Source organism: Eurypyga helias, unplaced genomic scaffold, assembly GCF_000690775.1.
Source record: "Eurypyga helias isolate BGI_N326 unplaced genomic scaffold, ASM69077v1 scaffold15059, whole genome shotgun sequence".
In the NCBI taxonomy this organism is placed as follows: Eukaryota; Metazoa; Chordata; class Aves; order Eurypygiformes; family Eurypygidae; genus Eurypyga; species Eurypyga helias.
In genome coordinates, this window is record NW_010272845.1 from 5734 (window position 1) to 28655 (window position 22922).

General features: G+C 37.5%; 1 protein-coding gene across 1 annotated transcript in view; it reads right to left on the reverse strand.

The window, feature by feature from the left end:
* Positions 1-267: 267 nt before the first annotated feature.
* The window catches only part of SEMA3C (sema domain, immunoglobulin domain (Ig), short basic domain, secreted, (semaphorin) 3C), a gene marked incomplete at its 3' end in the record, with an annotated part of 92125 nt that continues 69470 nt past the window's right edge, over positions 268-22922 (reverse strand). Inside the window, exons 4-11 of the mRNA XM_010159273.1 lie at positions 21467-21586; positions 17609-17699; positions 13690-13809; positions 12043-12185; positions 9891-10005; positions 7898-7967; positions 5028-5172; positions 268-490 (exon numbers count right to left, since the gene is read on the reverse strand). Of these exons, the coding sequence (XP_010157575.1) occupies positions 268-490; positions 5028-5172; positions 7898-7967; positions 9891-10005; positions 12043-12185; positions 13690-13809; positions 17609-17699; positions 21467-21586 (1027 nt within the window). The remainder of the gene's footprint in view (positions 491-5027; positions 5173-7897; positions 7968-9890; positions 10006-12042; positions 12186-13689; positions 13810-17608; positions 17700-21466; positions 21587-22922) is intronic.

Below are 22922 nucleotides of genomic sequence, written 5' to 3' on the forward strand. Positions count from 1 at the left end.
CCTAATACAATATACATCAGTGCTGATTTCTGTCTCCAATAAAATTCATATCAATACACTGTATCTTCTGCACATAATTAACATCTATAGGAAACATAAAAACGCACAGAAAGTAAAAAGAGCATATTTATGGATTTATATAGACATTTTTGTAGATAAGAAATATGTTTAAACAACCATTTCTGAAAGCTGTAAGTTGTACAGATAAGCGTCGATTGCAAATTATAATGCAGTGGAGGAAAAGGACTGTTGCTAAGTTCATCTTACCTGTTCCAAGAAACAAGACGTGATATCTTCCATCAGCAGCATTCACTCGATCCACAGCAATCTTTGTATACTTGTAGTCGGCTCCTATCCGGATGATTAATGGCCTCTTGTGTATTGGATAAATAGGATTAAACATCAAAGGGTGATTCCTGATGAAGGTCACAACATCATCTGGAAACTCTTTGGTTGTCCGCATATTAGGTGTGAAGGCTCCACCTGGACACTGTAAGAAACATGCACAGCAACGCTTAACAATACTTACCATCTTTCAGAGAGTTTTCATCTCCAAGTCATTTACAAATATTGACATATAGTTGACAAAATAAATTCTCAAAAGAGCACTTCAGGCTTTGACTGAAAGTAATTCTACTCCAGTAATGGGAATAAAGTGCTTGAATAGCTACGCTCTGTACTCCCATCAATTCAGATAAAGAAAACAGAAACATATTTTTGCACTTTCAAAACTCAGATTGATACTGAAGATCCACGCTTCTGGGCCTATTTCCATATTCTTTATGTTTCCAAACTGTCTGTTGAAAACAAAAATTCCAAGCGATCAGTATGGGAAGATACCAAACTTCTGCAGCAGGTTTGTTACAGATTATGTACAAAGGCAAAATTTAAAATTTGATATTAACTGTAATTTGTTCAATATCCCTCTAGTCATTAAATTGATTATGAGATGGTGAGAGGGCCTGAGACTCATCTTCAGTTGAAAAAAACAATATGGAGTTGATGAGAGGGTCCCATGGCAACTCATTTACATCTGAGAAGATTGACCATTCACAGCATCTTGTCTACACTTTCCCCTCTGCTTGAAAAATAACAGAGCTCCATGAATACTCTGCATGCTGCTTTACATGTAATGAAGAACCAGCCAAATAATCAGCCCTGAGACATTCTGGACCTCATGAGGAAATAAAAGTGATTGTAGAAATCTCAAGTGTTTACTGAGAATGAAACTAAAAAAGAAGACTGCGGGAAGAAATCAGGAATTATGTTAGTAACTGGTACAATGTTCTGGAGGTGCCTATGCTAATTTACATGACTTCTTTTCAGCCACCGTTATCAGGCTTCTTATTGCTGCTCCAGAGCTTCCATTTCACCCATTACCAGATATCTGAGTTGTGAAACTCTCCTTGAAGTATTGGAATTATTCAGAGATATTTTGACACAATGTTTTTCCAGTTGGAAAATATTGCTTTGTTAAGTATGAAGCATTTCATGGAAACTTCTTTATTTTGATGAGGACCATTCTTACGTCTAGCATGGAATTTCTGGTCAAAACCACAAATACAAAAATAGCTAGTAGCTTAGGGAGAGATTTACCTCACCTGACTTCTACTGCGTCAAAATCAGGCAGTTATTCTTAGTTAGCCATCTAGGTTTCCTCTGCAGTTAGTAATTAAGACTAGATGCCCTGCTTTTAGATGGCTAAAATTACATAAAATGAATCATACTCTGAGAGACTAGGAAACTTGTGGACGATATATGAGTCATATGTCCAACCTACCTGATGTAAGCAAATGTTAGAATCTGGGTCTTCACCTCCCAGGTGATCCCTCTAACCACAAGGCAGGAGTGTCCATTCCTTTGCTGCCAAATCTGTGCCATCTTGTGCACATAATAAACTATTCATTGGGCAATACCAGGAACCAAGTAGAGAGGGGACTTCAGCCTAATCCCAGGCTTTAGAAACATCTTCTGGCTCAATTAGGTTTTAATTATTGATGCAAAGTAGAACTGCTCTAGTAGGAGTTCTTTAAAAGAAACTGCTGCAGCATTAGTTACCTTCAGGATGAAGAACTGGAACTCAGCTCAGATATGGGTATCTCTTCCCCTTGATATTTGATTCTTCTGGACTCAATTATCCTGAGGGTTTTGGTTTGGTTCTCATTAGAAATGACACCACATGCTAGCCCTCTAAGAGTGATCACAAAATTGAATTTTGATTATCTTGTTTGCACTACTCCTTCCCTCTCCGGCACTTCCATCCACAGTCTTCCAGGAAATGTATGGAGCTATCTGCTAAGTTTAGCAATAAATGATGAAAAAGAACTGTGTTCATAAAACTGTGGACTATTAGTAAGATTATTTTACTTGCTAGTGACCTGCCAGATCCCAGTTCCCCTCCAGAGGGATTCTGTTTCACAAGCAGTTCAAATCAAACTTTCCTGTCCTGCACAGATCAGTTACAAGGTGAGTTTCTCTGATGCTTTCTATCCTTCCATTCTTGACTTGCAGATCATAAGACCTTTGTCTGTGACTTCCTGCAAAAATGTCTGTGCTATGATTCACTCCAGTATGACCCTAAAAGCTTACATTATATTATTATTCTGAGCAAAGCCATAACAAACATCTTTAATCAATTAATTCTTTTGCTATTCCCTGTATAAACCAATGACAAGCAAAAAACATTACTGAAGAACGCTATAAGCTCTCCCTTTCCTGAAGGGATTGAATGTGTATCCTTCACACCTCATTCAAGGACTTGGCTAGACCATAATTATGTTCACAGTTGATCACCATGCAGTTAGACTGCAGAGGGAAAGAACCTTAATTTACAGCATATTCCCCAACATGTTGTAGGTACAAAAGCTGTTTCTGTAAACTCTGAAAAATGGAAACTATCTTCAAACATCACTGAATTTAGTAACAAACTGCCAATTATGTAACTGTTTTCCCTTTCTTTTTCCATAGTAAATTTTGCTTGTGGAGAAATAAGAAACCATTGGTATTTAGTGAAGGACAGCCAAATGCTGAGGAGTTGATTATGGCCAAATGAACGTATTGCTTTATTTAACCATACTGAAACTATACTGCACCCTCTTCATTGTTTATCCAACGTACTGCGACACAATGAACATTCATTTCTGCCTAGAGGTTTATGAATATGTCTTTAGGCATTTCTAAAGTAAGATTTTCCATGTCTCATAAAAAAACATCCTTGCCTAGTCCAGCATCCCCAAAGTTGCAAAAAAAAAAAAAAAAATTTCAAAGGAGAGAGATTCATGCTCCATAGTTTGGAATTGTGGCTATTCAAAGTTAACATTCTGAACACAATATCTAAGCAGCAAAAAATTCCCATGTCTCAATTTTTACAGGTGCTTTAACATAAGTGAAAAATAGAGCTGGTAGCACACATTTAAAGTGGAACTTTTTGGCAATGAAGTAAAAGCAAAGCCAAACAAGTCCCCGCTTAGGAAATACACCTTTAAGGTACTGTGCTGTAGCTGAATTGTGAGGAAGCACAGGAAAGCCAGAGGTAAACATAAATGATTATCTTAAAAGAAACTCTTCTAGCTTTATTTTTTTTTTCTGTGAACTATGAATTTATCTACAAATTCTGATCTGACCTGCACATGTGAAAATTAGAGATAATTTTTGACACCACATTCAATCCAAATCTGAATTTTCTTTTTCCCTTTCCTTTGTGCTGCTCAATTTCTTTAGGCCCATCTGGAATACCTCATAAGCCTCCATGAGGCGAACCAAGAATAACACAGCAGTGGTTGAGGAAACACATACAAATACAATATTCTGAAGCAGCAAGAGGCTCTGAAATGTGACTAATCACAAGAGCATGAAACTTCCTGTTTAAATGGGCCTTCTTTTTAGTAAAGTTTAAGCTTAAAGTCTCAGTGAACTCATGAGATTAGAACTGTATGAATTAATTTTAAAGACAGAATAATGCTAGCATTAGACCTTAGTGGAATATCAGGTATTGATTAGCTAATTCTGGAGACCTAGGAACATGAAGTCCTAAATCTTACAGCCGGTAATAACTACACTAAATTGTCATGAAGAACTGTGTGAACGGGGAGTGTTATTCCAAGTATCTGAGCATTAGCGTACTAGAAGGACCAAGATCTACAGCACAAAGACAAATCTGAATGAAATAGTAATTTGGTTAAGGTTTCTTGCAGTGACATGCAAAATTAAAATAGAATTTAATCTCCTGTGATAAATGAAAAAGCAACAAAGTGTTAATTTAAAAAAAAACCCACAAAACAAAACAAACTACATTGTTGAGGGATAATTTATGAGACTGTGCATACTTACTGAATTCTGATACTTAAGAAATTGTAAGAAGACTCTACAGGAATCAACCAAAGTCTAAACCACCATACTTCATTTAGCAAATATGGATTTAGAAAACATTCTAGAGAAATTTTCAAGGCATACAAGAAGCATTCTTAACAAGGAAGACTACTATGAACTGGTTGGCATGAAAATTCATCAACTTCTAGGTCTCTCTTCTAAGATTCAATGTCTAAAAGGGTATTAGACCTAGTCAAATAACAAGTCCCAGAAGCCTTGTTCTCCTACGACATCTCCCAAGCATCCCAGGAGAGCTGCAAAACTGTAAGAGAACTATGGAAAATTCATACAGACTGAGGACAGACTTACAGACATTTGGATCCAGACTATAGATGTATGCTTTTTTCTTTTATCTCTTTTGCTCAAACATATACACAAAATGCAAATGTACATGTAAATAATATGACTGTCATCTAACGAAATAATTCTTACCACCTTTTCAGCAGAAATAGCAAGAGTAATTAGCATTTTGCACAGCTTTTAATCCTTTCTAGATTTCCAGATACTACATGATTTGTTTGGCAAGCTGAGAAGCAAATAAAATCGTTAAGAACTGTAACTCATTGTCATAGTCCGTTCTCCTGGAATCAATAATATTTATTTATGTATTAAACAAAGACGAGTAATTGGCAAGCCTGCATAAACATCTTTGTACTTACGGTGCCAGGTCGTGGGTAGGGAATTCTGCCCTGATATGGAATCAGCTGGTGGTTTGGGCCCTCCTTGTGTGCAAATGGCCCATTGAACACGGTCTGGATGTCCGATAGATGATACACACACACAGCTGAGCCTTTAAATATGGAGCTGGAAGACAGTAGGAAAAAGTTAGTATTGCAATCTACTGACTTTTGTATAGCTTTTCCATCATTTTACATAGTCCAATGATGCAAGATACCTCTAAAATAATGTATTGAATACAATTGAATGCTTCTATAATGTGGATTTAATACATTTAAAATCAGCTAAGCTAGCTTCCCAATATACACCATTATTTCTTAAGACCTAGCACTTTTTTGAATGGTGAAATGAAAAAGGAAGGAGGAAGGTACTACCCTTCTGGTAAAATAAGAAAATTTCCTGATTTTGAATATAAAAGAAATATAATCTGGCCTCAGTTAAATCAATAGCAAAAATATTGCTGACCTCAGTGAGGCAAGAGTTTTATAAACTTTGTACTGCCAAGCTCAGCACAGGTTTCCAGAACTCCCCACCAGTATATTAACCACAAGACCTCCATGAGCCTCCTAAAATACATGGCTAAAATCTTATCAAAACATCCAGCACAGTTACAATTTGTTAGATTATTACAATCTGCTGCCAGATTTTTCTAAGCAAAATAGGGACAGGTGGGGCTGTAAAGGAATCACTCTTGTATAGTCCTCAAATCCACCCACAAAACTGGTCTTATAAAGACCCCTTCAAGAGGGTTGAAGTTTGATGCTTGCTGAGGAGAAACTGTGGGGCCATCTATGAGAAGAGCATGTTTTTCCACTGCTCTGGGTTCAGCAATTGTCTCAGATGCTGCCTCAGCCAGCACAAGCTCTGAACAGCCTCCAATGGAGGGCAATAGCGGAGTAACTTCCAGCATGATACTAAGGCTGACTGGAGTGAATTAACTTCTTTTTCCCTCTCACTCCATGTAAGATTTGGAATATTTATCTTAACAAAACGGAAACTCCGAACAGTCTGAAATCAGCCTGATGTTAACAGTAGGATGAAGATAATCCAAGCAAGGCTCTGTTTTCAATTGTGAAATTAAAAAAACCCTTCACAAAAAAAACCCCAAAACATTACACATAGTGTCTAAACAAGGGAATTGCAATCCACATTGCTCTCAGATATATACGTGTATTAGCAAGAGGAACCTTTTAGGTGGATTATGGTATTTGTGGAAATTTTAGTAGGTATTAAATAGGTTTTATGAAATGTATTTAATTTTTCCACATGTTTTATGTTAGATTTACAGCAGATCATGCCACCAAAATAATTAGATTCAATATTATTTGGTTTCCTTCTCTATGGTTTAGATAAAAGTACTAGTAGTTATTATTTACTGGGATGTTTCTCTCTTGCTACTCTTATGAGCAGAAGGTCTACAGAGGTGAAGACAAAGGAACTGCTAAGGGCTAAAAATCATTATGATTGCTCTATTTAACTAGGTAAGACAGTCCATCTACAGTCAAGCAAAGAGAAAGCAAGCATAGATCACATGGTTTATGATAACAGAATAGAGAGAGAAAGCACTTCGTAGCCAGGAAAAAGTGAAGTTTTCTCTTTGTTGCCACCTTATATGGTCCTGTCATTCAAACCTCATTTCCACTGCAGGAATACCAGGAGAATTAGGTAAAAGTGTTTCCAGTTCAGGCATGCTGCATCCACAACCTAATCATAAGTGTGGTTTTACTGCTATACATAACCTCAGCATTTTCCCTTTTTGTGCAGCAGGAGTCATAAAATGTAGTCAGCACCAGATGTTTACAAGTTATGGGATTTTTTTTTTTCCCAATTAAGTGTAATAAAATCATATTTTCCTGGCTGCTTCACACATTTGAGAAAGCAGATCCCTGGATCCACATGAAAAAAGACAGAAAAAAGTACGGGGAAAAAAATATTTTTCATGCAAAGATTTCTTTACTGGAAATTGCCATTAAAAAGCTACTAATAATAAGGAAAATAATTTTCTAATTTGATTGAATAAATTAAATTAAATTAAATTTAAAAAAAAGCTAAACAACTCTCTTTGAAGGTAAGTAATAACAGCTAAATAAACAGAGTAGCATATCAGAAATCAGTAAGCAGTAACTATTTCTACTCTGTATACCAACACCGTGAGGTGAGGGCAAGAGAAAAGTGAAAAAAATGAAGTTAGAAATGGCAGAATCTGTTAATCCACCTGTCAGTCCATCTTTGTGGAGAGTTTCAGCACAGTAAGCCATACCTGGTACTTCCAATGCCCTTGGGAGCTCACTGAATGCTTTCTAAACTGAACTGTAAGTGAATACTAATGACTGATAACAGGGAACTTAAGGCTGCAAGGAGGTGATCAAATGCCATATAAGCTTGTCTTTTTGTAACCAACTGAAGCCAGCATGGGTTATTTGCCATCTGTGCGATCATCTGCCAGCTGAGAGACTGGAAATTATTTGTATGAATTCATGTAAGAATTCCCGGTTTGATCCTTCAGGCTGCTGGATGTCCTTCAGGAGGTGTTAAATGTTCTCAGATGTCACATGAGTTCACTCTATTGAAGTCATCTAGCTTTCCGCTGCTGAACGTTAACAAGTGGCCCTCCACGGAAATGTTTCCGCCGTGCCAGCTGACAGTAAGTGAGGGAACAGTTTGCTCCAAGCAGCGTAGCTCTAACACGGATACCAACTCTAATGATACTGAGACTGTCACTCCTGCATGCCACATGCCACAGAAGAGATATAAACTTGCGCAGCACAGCCTTGACCACAAACCATCACAGTTTTCATATAGAAAATCAGGCAGTTCAGAAAAGTAATGTTTTAAAAATCTCCCAATTTACCTTGATGTTGTAAAAATTCCGTACACAAGCGTTGTTCGGGGGTTATCTGTCTCTAAAAGAAACACATCCTCTGTAAGAAAGAAAAGGAAAAAGGAAAAATGTTTAGAATGCTAATAAAAAAATTATTTTCCTGTTTAATTTCTGACTTTATTAAAAAAAAAAAACTAGTTTTGTCTCAGACATGAATGGGAAAAAGCAGACTGACCTTATAAATGGACCATATGCACATATGCACTTCAGGGGAAGTTAGAGGAAAAACCTCTTCAGTGAAAGAGTGGTCAGGCTTTGGAACAGGCTGCCCAGGGAAGTGGTGGAGTCACCATTCTTGGAGTAGTTCAAGAAACGTGTAGACATGGTGCTTGAGGACACGGTATAGTGGGGATGGTAGTGTTGGGTTGATGGCTGGGCTGGATGATCTTATAGGTCTTTTCCAACCTTAGTGATTCTGTGATTTATTGACTGCACTATGCAAAACTATACCTACTCACTGAACAGATCTTGCCCAGCTTTACCACTGATCTGTGGATGTTTTTCTACAGTTGAGTGAAAGATACTTTAATCTGACAGTTTCTCCTTACAAATGTTTTTAATAACTATTATCAAACTACTTCTTAAACTTATTTTACAGCACACAAGACTGAATTCTTTGAGATTTTATCATAAAATATGTTCTTCAGCTTTCCATTAATTTATGTGACTCCTTCATTATCCCTCTGAAATTCTAAACATTCTGTTAAATATGTCAAAAGCAAAAGACTTCACCATGAAGGACTGGTGGTGTTACACTCTTCTGCATTATACATGAATTTCCAGGTACACTTGTATTCTTACTCTTTGCTACAGGATTGTACTGGGAGCCCAAGATGAGAGCACTGTCTCCTATTCTGTATGGTCCTGTATTTTGTCATACAGAAAACTAAAAGCAGTTACGCTAGTGCTTTGTTGGGAGGAGTGTGCTGGTAAATCACAGCTCTAAAAGAAAGTTGCTGTGACAGTCCTAGGAGGAGCTGGGAACTTCCAAAAGTCAGTTCTCCAAACCCTTTTAATATTGAGTTAAACCAAGTTAGGATCTGCTCTTATGCCCATCAGGTTCCATTGAAATATTGAACCAAAATAAGTATACCAAATATTTGTAAAGATATAAAGTAAAAAAATTCCAAACTGCATTTGTTATGAACAGAATCAGGAATAATGACAGAGAAAAGAGAAAGATTACAATGGAGACAAGGTCAAAATCAGATGCAGCTCCAGTGTGGGTGTGATTAGATATTTATAATACTTATATTTGTATTTAGATTTAGATTTATACTAATAAACATACCAGATCTTCCAATACCTGAACTTAGAACTGTGACTTTGTATTGTCACAGCTGTGGATAATATAGAGTTTGAAAATTCCTGATAATGTTGCTTGGCACTTAAATATCATTATATGAATCTATTAATTCCTTATACACCTTGTGACTGCTGTATAGATTATTCACTGAACATTTATTCATAGTATTATTGCTTGTTCGAGTAACAGGATTTGTTAGTATTATCTTGAACTATCAAACTGAGGTCTGTACCCAGTGATCAAAACAGAAAAGATCTATTACCAAAAAGCTGTATGTTACACAGTTGTGTAAGAAACAGTTTCAAAGAGATGTAGATTAAAAAACCTTTATTGTAATCCTAACTAGGAGCAAAATAACAATAGACTTCACTTACATGTTCCTTTCCAAATTTTAATTCTTTACATATATAATTCCTTTACATAGTCAAGATTAATTAACTTTTTTTCAAAGATAATGATAATTACCAAGAGAGATTTATGAAGGATCATTTCATTTCCTGTCATAAAACTGCAAGGGGAATTTTGTCATAAATTTCCACAGGGCCAAGATTTTACAGTCAAAAACTTGACTAAGGAGCTCTATGAACATCAATAATTAAATATGCAGAGGGTGAAGGACTTCTTACATACATTTTTTAAGGGATTTTCTTGCCATACCTAATTCATCAAAGTACGTTTCTGTTCCATCTTCATCCATTACTGAGCATACGAGTCTTGCTTTCAAGAATGTTGTCCATTTGTTCACGAGACTACGCTGGCCGCCTGTGTCATTCTGGAAAGGAATATTATTTTCAGGGAAAAAACCCAACCAAACAACCAAACAACCAAACAACAACAACAAAACCACAACACAGATAAGTTTTTACTGGCCTTTCCCACATTTTCCTCAGCTTAATTTGAGTCATCATCTAGATAATTATGCTGGTATATTCAATATAGATAAGCCTAAACCAAATACCTTCATCTAAACACTCTAGATACTGGAAAAATGCAGGATACAGGACTTTCTGTGCTGGGCTAGCAGGCTTTGGAGGGTTGGGCAGTAGATATCTACACACACAGCATCAGTGTGTGTAGGTATGATTGCAAAGGACTGTGGAGGTTTTGACACTGAAACCTAGGGTGGAGAACCCCCTGCTACCTCTAAAAGGTCTAATAGGCCTGTGGAGGGGTGTTTCTTCTAATCCTGAGAGCAGTACAGCTGTATCTGACCTAGGAAGCCATGCTGACCCACGAGATGGGTGCCCTGAACAAAATTCCAAAATGATGGCTAGCTTGGGTCAAGCTACTTTTGCACTGCTGCAAGACCTGCCAGCTTGGTCCTGAGCTGGCTTGGTAACAGCTCGCTCAAGGATATATCCAGCTCTCTCCAGTGCAAGGTGGAAACCATAACTGCTAAACCAGATGGTGCAGCTCCTGCCTCATTCTGCTGGTGACCTCCTTAGATAGCAGTAGTATCTTCCAACTGCATAGCACAACATCACCCAAGGAAAGGGAAAAAGTAAATACAGAAGCTAGGCAAATGTGATTTCAATGAAATGCTGTTCATGTTTCACTGGTGCTCGTGAAGCTGGTGATCGGACTTTTTGGGTGACACATAGGGGGTCTTTTAGGGCAGTCTTTCACGGCACCATTGTACTAATATATTTGGTCACTCTCAAAGGTGGTGATATATGAATATGATGGTATACAAGTATACAAATACGACTGGCTCAGGTTTATTTTCATTGGCTTCGGGATTCTGCCACTGACTTCAGTGTAAGTCTAAACAGCCTTTCAGAAATCATCTGGGCTTCATTATAAAGGTAACACTAACAAATAAAATGCAGCTAAAATTGTGTGAAACATCTTGCAAAATACCCAAAAAGGCCTTTGGGCACCCTGACAAAAATATAGAAATTTGTTATAAGAGATCACGTCTCATCATATTGCTGAAGAAGTTTAACATGATCCTAAATACCCTCAGACCCAATTACCTAACATCACAAAGCATCAAATTCTGAAGACCCAGTTTAAAGGCAAAGAATACACAAATGCTCACAATTATTTTCCTGAACCTTTACAAAAGAAGGAATGAAAAGGATGACAGTAATTGTGCATTTATAATTTTGTATTCATTAAAAAAAATCAATTTCACCAGATATATTAATAGCTGTATCAATAATTTTTCATCTACAGTTGATTATAGACACAAAAAAAGAAACAATGAGGACAGATGCAATCATAAAATAATTATTGCACAGGAGTAGCCATAACTCCTGAATCTAACCTTTCTGTGCACTTTTTTAAAGTTAGGCTCACACATCAATGTGAGAACTCAGAGAAGACAAATATTGTAAAAATGAAAACAAGATTTGAAGTTAAGTCAACCCATTTAAAATCTTGGCTCTCATATTTCTAGTGTGTTTCAGAGCTTCTGAGTGTGTTTATGTGTGTGTGTGTGAAAGACTTCACTGTCTTATAATTCAGTTTTTCTAAGAAAAGAATGTACCTCATTCAAGCAAAGAACAGCAAGTTTGGAAATTTAACAGTGGTAATTACTGTGGGTCAGTCAGATTCCTGACTGATTCCCATCTAATTCCCAAATCTCTAAATTTCCATATCATTATAGGTATAGACAAATATACATAGCGTGTTCAGACCTTAGCTGTCTGTTCAGTAACAGCTCTTCTTAATTATGAATATGGAAGCTGAAACAGCAAATTTGTTTCGAATGTGAACCAAAGGTTTTTCAATCATTTACTCTTTTAGCTCATCATATCACGCTAGCAGCTTGTCCCAACAACCTGGCAAACAAAATAGTTCTTACTGGGCATATTCTTGCAATCATTGAATGAATTTGCTTTGTGCTGCCACTGTTGTCTGTGAGTCTCTCTTTGAAGAAGAAGTAGATTTTGGCATCATTGGGGTCAGTGCCATCTGGGATAACATGAGCATCCACAAAAATAGGCTCTGAAATGAAACATCATACCAAAAAGATGAAACCAAAAGTTGTATCAGTATAAGCAAATAATGATTTGATAGTTACTGATTGATTACTGTTTCAAGGAAACACTACATAATGCCTACAGAGGTATTGCCGTGGCAGGTTAATCTATATGCTCTAGCCTCATATGTGGATATATCAGATATCATCAGGTAAATGGCTTCTTGCTGGCAGCCTTAAATTTCTGCATCGTCACATTTTATCCCCCAGCAGATATTTAGAAAAGCAATCAAATTACAGACGCAATAGTATTAGATTACTACAAAAACACTCGTTAAAGCAAAAACCTAAAAGTAAGATGCTAAAAGACTCTTTAGGAAAAGAACAAATAAAGTACTTAGAAAATGCATAAATAAGAGAGAAAATTAGCTGTTGGAACTAGACAAGGAAAGCAGACTATGCAAATGCTTGAACAGCATTTGAGTTCATATCAGAGGTAGATAAACACACAAAACTGTAAAGGACCACTAGCATAATGTAAATTGTAATGTAATTTAAAATGTACATGATGACACACAGGTGACTCTGCACTAGTTTCTGGCAAACCCTTATTAGGCATCCACCTCTATTGGTGTTAGTACCTGAATAACATATGTTTCTGGCCATTTCCTATGTTAAAATAAAATGGACAGTGGAAGGAGCCCTCAGAAGACCTTCTCCTTTGTCTAAAGGAATTAGCTGCCTGCATGAAGGCTATACCTTTTCAACAATCATGCATGACTTTGATCATCTGAAATCCAGTACAAATCTTAAAACAACCCAATATAAAGGATTGGTCTCTGACAGAAAACTCACTTTAGACTGAAGGATTTTTCTGTTCTCATTAATCCATTCTAATTAATCTAAGCGTCATGACTCTCTCTAAAGGAACATGGAAATAAATTGTGCTTGTCAAATACCTGTTCTGAGCATATATATCAGGTATATTTTCCAGAAATTAGGGATTTTAATTTTTTTTTTTCCTAATTCACTTTAGAGAACACAATTTAGGGTGTGCAGATAAGTGTAAGAATACACTGGAAACAGAAGAAAAAATTAGGAAGGAGTTCCCCTTCCATAACGAATTGTATTTATTCTGATTGCAGTCCTGTGATTTGACTGTAGTCACAGCCACACAGGAATGACAAGAGTCTCCCAAAAAATGGTAAAGAAAAAACAGAGTAACTTCTGTTCAATATACCTGAAGGCTTTTTAAAATTGGAACTATGTTAGTTGCTCTTAACCTTTGACATCTGTCTCTGCTCAGAGGGTTGACCACCATTTTAATCATAGAATCACAGAATGGTTGGGTTGGAAGGGACCTTAAATATCACCTAGTTCCAACCCCACTGCCATGGGCAGGGACACCTTCCACTAGACCAGGTTGCTCAAAGCCTCACCCAGTCTGAAGTTGAAGACAGCCAGGGATGGGACATCCACAGCTTTTGTGGGAAACCCATTAAAAGCTCTGGTAAAACAAAGGCACCTCACCACTCAGCCACTTGGAGTTGTGCTGGTCGGTTCGCACTGCATTCCTCCTGGTCAGACTCCGAAAAATGGCCGCATCCGTCCCCATGAAATCAATGTACATTCCTGAAAAAAGCTCTTCATCTGCAAAGAATTGAAATGGAGGGGAAAAAGAAAATGCATTGTTATGGTTTTTAGGAAGTTTGTATTTACTGATCTGTTTTTATTTTAAACTCGTCAGCTCTTTATTTACATAGGAGTCTACACAGATAAATACTGGGTCATGGGAATGGGTTTCCCTCTGATTTACAAAGACACAATCTAGAATGCATGAGAATCATCACATTTTTCTTAAAGACTTGAGGGAACTCCATCATTAAATGCAAGAGCAGAACTGTGTATGTGGTGAACCTTTGATACGAAGTTTAGTTGCTCAACTTTCACTGCTAATCACTGGAAAATCAGTCTAGTGTTATCAAAAAGAATCACAGTCAATTTTTTAAGCATGTACTTCAAAAAGGGTTTTTTTGTTATGGGAGTAGACAAAATGACTGGGCTGAATTTATTGCTGGTGTAAACTGGCACAACATCTATTGCAATCAATGGATCGGTGCCATTTTTTACCAACAGTATTGTCAAGGCTGCCCCAGGCAGCCTCAAGCTGACTTCAGTATTGCAGAGGCCAGACAATCATATTACTGAACTTGACATAGAGTAATATGGAACAACAATTGTCCCCTTTTATGTACTTGATCCTAAGTATAGGGTCATTATGGTTGAACAGAATTAAACACGCAACTCTTACATCAAGAGAACTACAAACTTCTGGCCTCTGTGCAGGGCAGAAAAGTCAGTCCATCAGTCAGGACACATGTCTGTGTGTAAGTATACATATATGAAATTTTAATTCTAATTACATATATTATCATCTTCTACTCTGTGAATAACCAAGCAATTTCCACTGACTAATGACAATGAAATCCCAGAGTAGAAAACAGTAGCTAAAATAAACTCTTAACTGTTGGAGTGGGAGTGGTGGCTGAATACATTCCAGTACAGCTGGGTCCTTTGATTGATGTTTTTGTCTGAATTCTTGGACGACCCAGAGAGTGTGGTCAAGCTGGCAAGAGTCACAGGTTCAGAAGTGCTTGAGGCTATTTTTATGCTCTGTGTGTGTGTGCATCAGTATGGAAGGCTATTGGCTCATGAGACAATTAAAACTCTGGAGATTTTGTTTTTCTGCTGCTGGCTAGAGCCTGAACTGAACCCCTGCAGAGCACCAGCAGCCACTCTTCTGCTCCCATCTCTCCCAGTGATGGCAAGATTCATACACAGGGGATTAAAACAATGCATTCACTGCATGTTTGTGAAGCATTTACTTCCTGAGCATTTCTTGACAGAATGTTAGATCTACACTGATTTATAAATGATTTTTCATATTGGCCTCATTGCCTCAATCCATCAGAGCTTTTTTTCCTATTATGAAATAAATTGGCTGAAAGAGATCAGGCTTACCGTTCTCACTAAATGTTATGTACAGTTCTATGCACATACAAAAATGCACACACTTTAATAATAGTAATACGCTATGTAATTTTAATCCTATTACATATCAAGGCTATTAGTTATGTCTTAAGCATTCCTAGTCTACTTGCTAATCATGTATCAGATGATATCCGTCAGCTCCACTTCCTTTTGGTTAAATTCTAAATTCCGCAGAGCACTTGATCTGTGCAGCCTAACTAGTTCACACTGCTTCTCTTTTGTTGTTGGGGGAATTACTGAATTGATGAGGTATGTCTGCTTTTATAAATATCTCAAGAGTCTTGGTGGGGAGAGAGACATGCATCCTGTACATTGGTTATACCAAGCTTCTTCAAAAGACATTTTTCATTGCTGTGATATAGAAGTGTCTTTGTACAATGGCAAATTGTACCAAGTTCAAATTTGGTTTTATAACATCACTTTCCTCTGAAGAGTGAATCAGCTTTCCTGATGTATTCTAGGCTGGTCTGGCCCAGAATTGTAAAGAAATTGCAGCTATACTTAGAAATGGTTCTTTTGTTGTGGAAGCGTTACCCGGTCTTACAGTATTTCCTATCTTCTGAAGCGAGGGGAAGGAATTCCTCCTGCAGAAGAATACTCAAAGGAGATTCCAGTAGATAGGCTACATCCTCGCATTTTAACTCAAGTTGTAATTCTCAAAATCTTACCTCTTACAGCATGGATATTGAGGTTAAATTCATTCAAGCTTAATGTTGTTGAAGTGACTAGAGTTTGTAGTAACAAGAAGAAAGTATAAAATTCAATCTGTGGGACTCTATTGAAAAAGAATGTGATCTTTGTGGAGTAATTTAACTTTGTAGATGAATTACGCCATGAAATATAAGTCAAATACTAGGGAAGTTTTCTTCAGTCACATAACTGAGAGATCAAGGAAGATAATGTGAAGTCTACTAAGAGGAACAAAGCTGTCATGTATCTATTGTAGAAGAATATCAACTGCCCGCATATACAGTAATTCAGAAACAATGTACTTCAATGGTGTTTCATAAAATCCAGAAGAACAATGAGAAGAAACTTCGTTTTCTAATCACAGTTGATTCAATTATAGGACAACAGCAATGAGTAGCAGTGGATTAATCCATCACTGAGTTTGAACAAACATTTCCTTTACACAGTGGGTGTCTTCAAACACTGACGATAGATCACTGATGAGATACAGACATAAGTGCAGCCAAAGCGCAGAGAGGTATCTATGTAGCATTTGCCTGTCTTCTAAAGGTGCTTCAGTTCATACCTCTGTGAATGAAATTATTTGTCCTTTGCACCAAATACATTTGCAATTAGGAATAAAAAAAAAAGCACTAATTGAATAGACTGTGTGGGATACACTGTATGAGACTCAAACTTTAAAGGAAATATCTGGCAAAATACGTAATTGCCATTGATTTCAACAGAATTCAAATGGCAGAAATACCACATATTGTTCCTTTGTAAACCCCTTGAGTGAAACACTCAGTACCTGTGTGCAATAAATTTTATTTCTAAGAAAGCCTGAAAAATCTTTGTAACAGCTGTGCCCTTCGTAGCCAAAATATAGCAAGGACTAGGCACATCTTGAGAAATCAAAGCTTTGCACGAGAAGTCGGTGAATATGCTGTAAATGTGAAAGGTTGGGTTAAAGTAAGTCTATATAATGTGCCTCCTGGTTGGGTAAAAAGTCTCTCTTACTAAAGACTTAGTTTACACAAAGTGTATGCTCCCTTTGAGTTTTCAGTTGAGTGTACAACAGGCACCGCAGCAATACTATGCATGGTGTACATCTCACAGTCACTGAGTACAGTCACCACCAATTCACAAGAATATTTGAGGTGTGTCAGTTGTATCACTTTCTGGCTTTTCAAATGGAAGAAAAATGCAAAATCGGTTGGGTATACAGCCAATTGAAGAATCAAGAGCCTTTCAATAGCTGGTGGGCTCTACAGCAGAGATGACAACAAAAATGAAATTCAAAGTAACTAAAGTCTTCAGGCTGTCTTTCCCTGGCTACTCTGAGATTTCACAAATAATTAAATGAGACACAAGTGCTGTCTAGGATGAACAAGGTCAGAAACTGTTCAAACACAAAATGCTAGACTGGGTAATGCAAAGTTGAAGTTAACCCTGGGAAAAATGTGTAAGCTGGAAAACGGACAATCTTTTGTTTTCTGTTTATCTCTCTCTCTCCCTTTCAACAGTTTATTTCTTCATTTCATTCATACATCCACATTTAGCTTCATGTGAACCTTGAAACAAGGATTGATCCAACCCCATCAGCGAGACACAAAGTACTGCTCTTTGGAGGCTGAAATCTGTCCAGCTCATTTCAAGCATCCTGTCAGTCCACATCACGCATGATCACATGGATTCAGACCTCAGCAACCTCACAGTTTTTACTTACTGATCATAACAGACACTGTGTTCACATTAGGGTTGAAAGAACAGCGTCCCTTTCCTGATTCACACTTGGAGTCGATCTTGAAGATTTGTTCCTGCAATGTAGATTTGTGTGTCACTTGTCATTTCAGAAACCATCAGATGTAAAATGATTTTTATGCTTGGCCATTTCCAGTGTTAACAATGCTCAGCACTGCTGGGCACTTTTGCTCTACCACCAACAGTTTAGTTTTCCTATTCAGAATTTCAGCATCGTTTTAGACAACTTTTTCTTTGGTACCCAGCTATTTTCAAGACTCTTGTTATGAATTCAAGACACTGAAACAAAGAATTTTTCCCTCTAGCTCAGTTATGCTTTGGAGAGATGACTGATCTCTGCAATAACATCTGTGGAGATTACTTCAGTGTTTTTGAAGTTATTTATCGTTTATTTGCTGAATTCATGGTGATGCTTATACAAGTCCAGGAGATTACAATAAAGCTACTAGACCAGTAACAAATATTAAATAAAAATCTCTTATGACAATTGTCATTTGGTGATAGTATAAATAATTTGCTCTTTACTGAGCTATCAGACCTCCAAAATCCCCTAAATCATATTGGTTTCCTTTATCACCATCTCTTGGATTACATGCAGAGCTCTAACTCCACAGTGATAGGTGATTTATTGGTATGTTTTTCCATGGCCTGAAATTTCTTGAAATTTTTTTCTCTTTAGGAATCTTGGTATGGGACTTAGTTTATAGTTTATGTGATTCATAAATAGGAAATATATTTGGCCAACTACAAGCAACCTGGACTACAGCTTGAAATACAAACTGTCTGAGTATCCTTAGAAAATCCACCCATCTTGGTGCACCTCTTCACTTCTTCACTCCCAGCAATACTGAAGAGCACAGTATGCTGAACAGGAAGGGACTCTAGGGTACAAGTCCATTCTTTAAAAATTGCAGTCAGTAATGGCAGAGATATCGATCCATAGCACACAGACTCACATACCATTGTATACCAAACAAAGAACTTGTTTCTAGCCTCCTATAGCAAACTTCTAATCTTTAATAAAAGGCCTGAAGGCACAGTTGCAAGGAAAAAGAAATCCAAACTCAAAATATTTTTATTCCAACTGAAAAATATAGCTGACAAAAATTCCAAATAAAGGCTTCTGTGATGTAGATGCCAATGTATTAGTTATTCAATTAAGGGCAGCAGCTCTTTATAATCCTTTTAACAATAAATGTAAATCTCAGGGGAATGCGGATGCCATGCAGATCACTGAGCAGTCATTTGGCGACAGCAAATGGGAAACTCCACCAACCTGAAATGTTCAGCTACAGCAGGAAGTTTTCATATCCATTATCCCCTATCTCTTTTCCCCCTCTTCTACTTTGCCTAATTTAATAAAAAAGATCTTATCTATTATTTCAATAATAAGCTCCCTAAATAATGTTAAAACATAAGTATGATGTTTCTAATATAATCTTTTTTTTGTTGTCATTTTAATTCTAGATAATTATGCAGCTTGACGTTAATCCATATTTACTAAATTATACCACTATTTACCAATTCAGAATGCCCATTACTGCACTACTAAACTAGCTCCAGGATTTCGCTTGATTTTCATATATATTAAACTACTTTTTAGTCTATAATTAATTCACATAATGATTACATTTCCTTCTGTTTACATTTACTTTGACATTAGAATACCTTTAGTTGACTAAAAGAGTCATTACCAGAGACCAAAGTATCAAGTGTGCCAAGCAAGAAAATTAATTAATTTTTAGCCTCTTCTCAAAGAAACAGGCAGCATTCTGCCTCATCAGTGAAACCTTTTTTGTGAGATTATGTGGAGTCCTGAAGACAAAAGAGCAAAACAGGCCCAGTTCTTATGATTGTTGGATATGACTCTTACTGTCAGGCTTTGTAGTTTCTAGAGAAAAACAGATGTGCTTTCTAAAATATCCATTTTGTACGTGCAAACCCATCCTTCTGTGCATGGAAAACTGTAATAAATTACAGGTGAAATGATATAAGCAGAGAAAAAAATGAGTTCTCACTAGTCCCATCAGCAGCACTCATAGTTCTTCATTCTGCTCTATTAATTAGTCATGCATTCATGTATGAACTGAGTTCAGAAGGAAATGCTTGGTGTTATCTATTGTGCTGTTGGTGGCCTGTACAGTGATGGCTTTGAGCATGCGATGACTACAGTCAAGTGTCTGACAGACTCCAGATGTCCAAAACAGCAGTTCATTTAATGAATTGATCACAGGCATGTAGCTATACAGACAGGCTAAGTGAAGTCAGTTTTGCTCTTCCAAGACATGTACCTTTATTTTCAACGTAAGAAATTTAACATCTTGCATCATCTGGAGATGTAATTTCCTGCCTTACCTCCCACAACCTCATTTACAAACCCCCTAAAATAATGAGATTCAGAGTTCGCTGGGATACAGTACTACTACTTAAACTGATAAAGGAACATTTTATCAATTAGAGAGCAATGACATCACTTTCCATGTTCTAAATAATTTCTCAAGAAATAGAATAATGCTGTAGAAAGATAACCTCAGGTTCAAAATACATCAAAATAAGTTAGTGCAGGCTCCGTTAACCAGAAGGATGGTTTTACTTATTCAGTTCTGCTTGCTTGTGCTTTGAAATACAGGCCTAGCAATGTCTACTTCTAGAAAGTTCAATAGGACTGAAGGTGCAGTGACTCAGACTACATATTCTGTTAAGGAGGCTGGAGACAGGTAGCAATCTACCAAAAGTCACTGACATCATTCCATGCAAACCTACCCAGAGAAACAATGATTTATCACATCCTTGGCAACCTCTGCAGCGGTCTTGGGTCTTGGCCAGAATTCCCATCCCACTCCCAATGAAATCAGTGATGAATTTCCCAGTCTTTTCCTTAGGAGCCAACTCAGCAGTTAAAGCTGCCCTCACATGGCAAAACTCCAGGTAGCACGCTCTGATCTTCCCAACACATCTGCTTCCACATTGTACAGGAAAATATACTGCACAGTCCTGTGCCTGCAGACATGAATCTGACCCAAAAGCTACTGAGGTGCTGGGTCTCGGTTAAGCACTTCTCTTTCTCCTTCTGGTTGCTTAATTTATTACCTATTACATTTGCACATAAACAAACATTTCACTTTCAAATCAGGAAACTTGGACAAAATACTTGTGAAACATCTGGTACTTTGTATACTGAAAATATACAGTGAAACTGAACATAGGAAAACTGGAGACCTATCTACAGAAAATAAGATTTGTACCCTGAAAAATCCCACAATGATGAGAAAACTTACTGACTTCCTCCTGGCAGAATCTACTGGGGCAAAACTTGTGATGAAAGTTACCTGTACTGGGATTGCATCTAGTGGGTATTAAGCTGAAGTCCAGCAAACCTTCACATTCCTGAATAGTTAGCCCACTTAAGGGCTTCTCCCAGGAAATCAGTAACACATGGAAGTTATAAAAAGTGAACTGCATATTCTAGTTTTTATCTAACTGGCTATTTCCTTTCAAGTATTTCTTGGCAATTTTTCCAACAAATGGTAGGAATGAATTCAGCAGACGACGTCAAAAAAAAAGTAGTATCAAATGTAGCACAGAATTTAGCATGACACTGAAATTTTGGACAAGCATCATATTTGAGGCATGGTTTTTGATCATGGCTTTTCTTCTTGCTGGTAACAGGTCAGAAAACCATGAATCTCTGTTCTTGTTATATTTAACATGGGTGAAGAAACCTATTCAGGTCATTGATTTTTGCATTTTTAAAATTTTGCGTTTTGCATAACACGAGTAAGATCCACCACAAAATGAGTGGATAAAATGAAAAGAGACTTACCTCGGACCTGCGCCCTCTGTTAACATACACACACACGGGGCTGAAGGCGCCACTGCCACAGACATAGAGGTGTGTGCGATTGTACGACTGTATCACACGCACAAAATTTCCACAGCCATGCTGCAGGGAGAACAGACAAAAATAATTTCACACTGGCAAATGTTATGAAATGTTGGGAACTCTAGGGAATAGACATGGTTTGCTATTCTAATAGTATGAAAACTGCTACTGAGTTTGGTAGTCTCTGGAGTTGAACAGCTGTAGACTTCTGTTTTCTTTTCATGCCATTTTTCCTAGTCTGGGAACTGAGCATTGATAGGACACGAGAGCAGAGTCACAGAGGGTGCATGTAACTTTCCCATATCCACACAGTAATCTAATTTTTATCCACAGACTTCTCTGTACCATCCATAAGAAGAAGCAGGGCCTCTGCAGGAAAACAAGTATGCTCCTGAAATTTCCTTATGGACACCTCCAAAAGGCTCCTGGGAGACCTTATAGCAGCCTTCCAGTACCTGAAGGGGCTACAAGGAAGCTGGGAGGTGACTTTTTACAGGGTCTGTAGTGACAGGACAAGGGGTAACCGGTTTAACCTGAAAGTGGAAAGATTTAGATTAGATATCAGGAAGAAGTTCTTCATGGAGGGGGTGGTCAGACACTGGAACAGGATGCCCAGAGGAGCTGTGGATGCCCCATCCCTGGATGTCTTCAAGGCCGGATTGGATGAGGCTTTGAGCAACCTGGTCTAGTGGAAGGTGTCCCTGCCCAAGGACAGGGTTGGGGGGGTTGGAACTAGATGATCTTTAAGGTCCTTTCCAACCCAAACCATTCTGTGACTCTATGAAAACAGTCTTTTTTCCCCTCTATTTTTTTCATCATAGCTGGACATAATTAAAAACCAAAGAAAACCTAAATCTCCCGATACCATTTTTCGTGTAAAAGATTTACTTCCAAAACATTAACAGTGAACAACACACAAAGCAAGTCTGCAGTGAATTGTTGGTTCGCACTGAAGACCAACAATAACACCTTCAAATCAGCATGAAAATTAAACCATCGTGTGCCACACAGTTTCACACCTTTGGATGTGCAGGTTTCTCCTTCCAGCACACCCCTTTCTTCTCTTGCTTTTTGGGTTGGTGTTTTTTTTTTTTCTTTGGTTTTTGGTTGTGTTGTGGGGTGGGTTTTTTTGTTTGTTTTGTTTTGCTTTGTTTTTTTGACTACGATCAACTGTTAATGCAGTTTAGGCTGAAAAAAGTAATTTTTCTCTAAATCTTTTCTTACTGAGATCCCAGAACTGCTTTCATATTCAGTCATCCAAACCTTCACCAAAACCTGCATGTGTTTTTTGAGCAGGGGATTGGAAACTGTGTCATCAGTCACCTTCGTGAAAATCAGTAGAGTTAATCCTTGTTCAACAGACTGCACAGTTTATTTATATTTAAAGGCATTCACG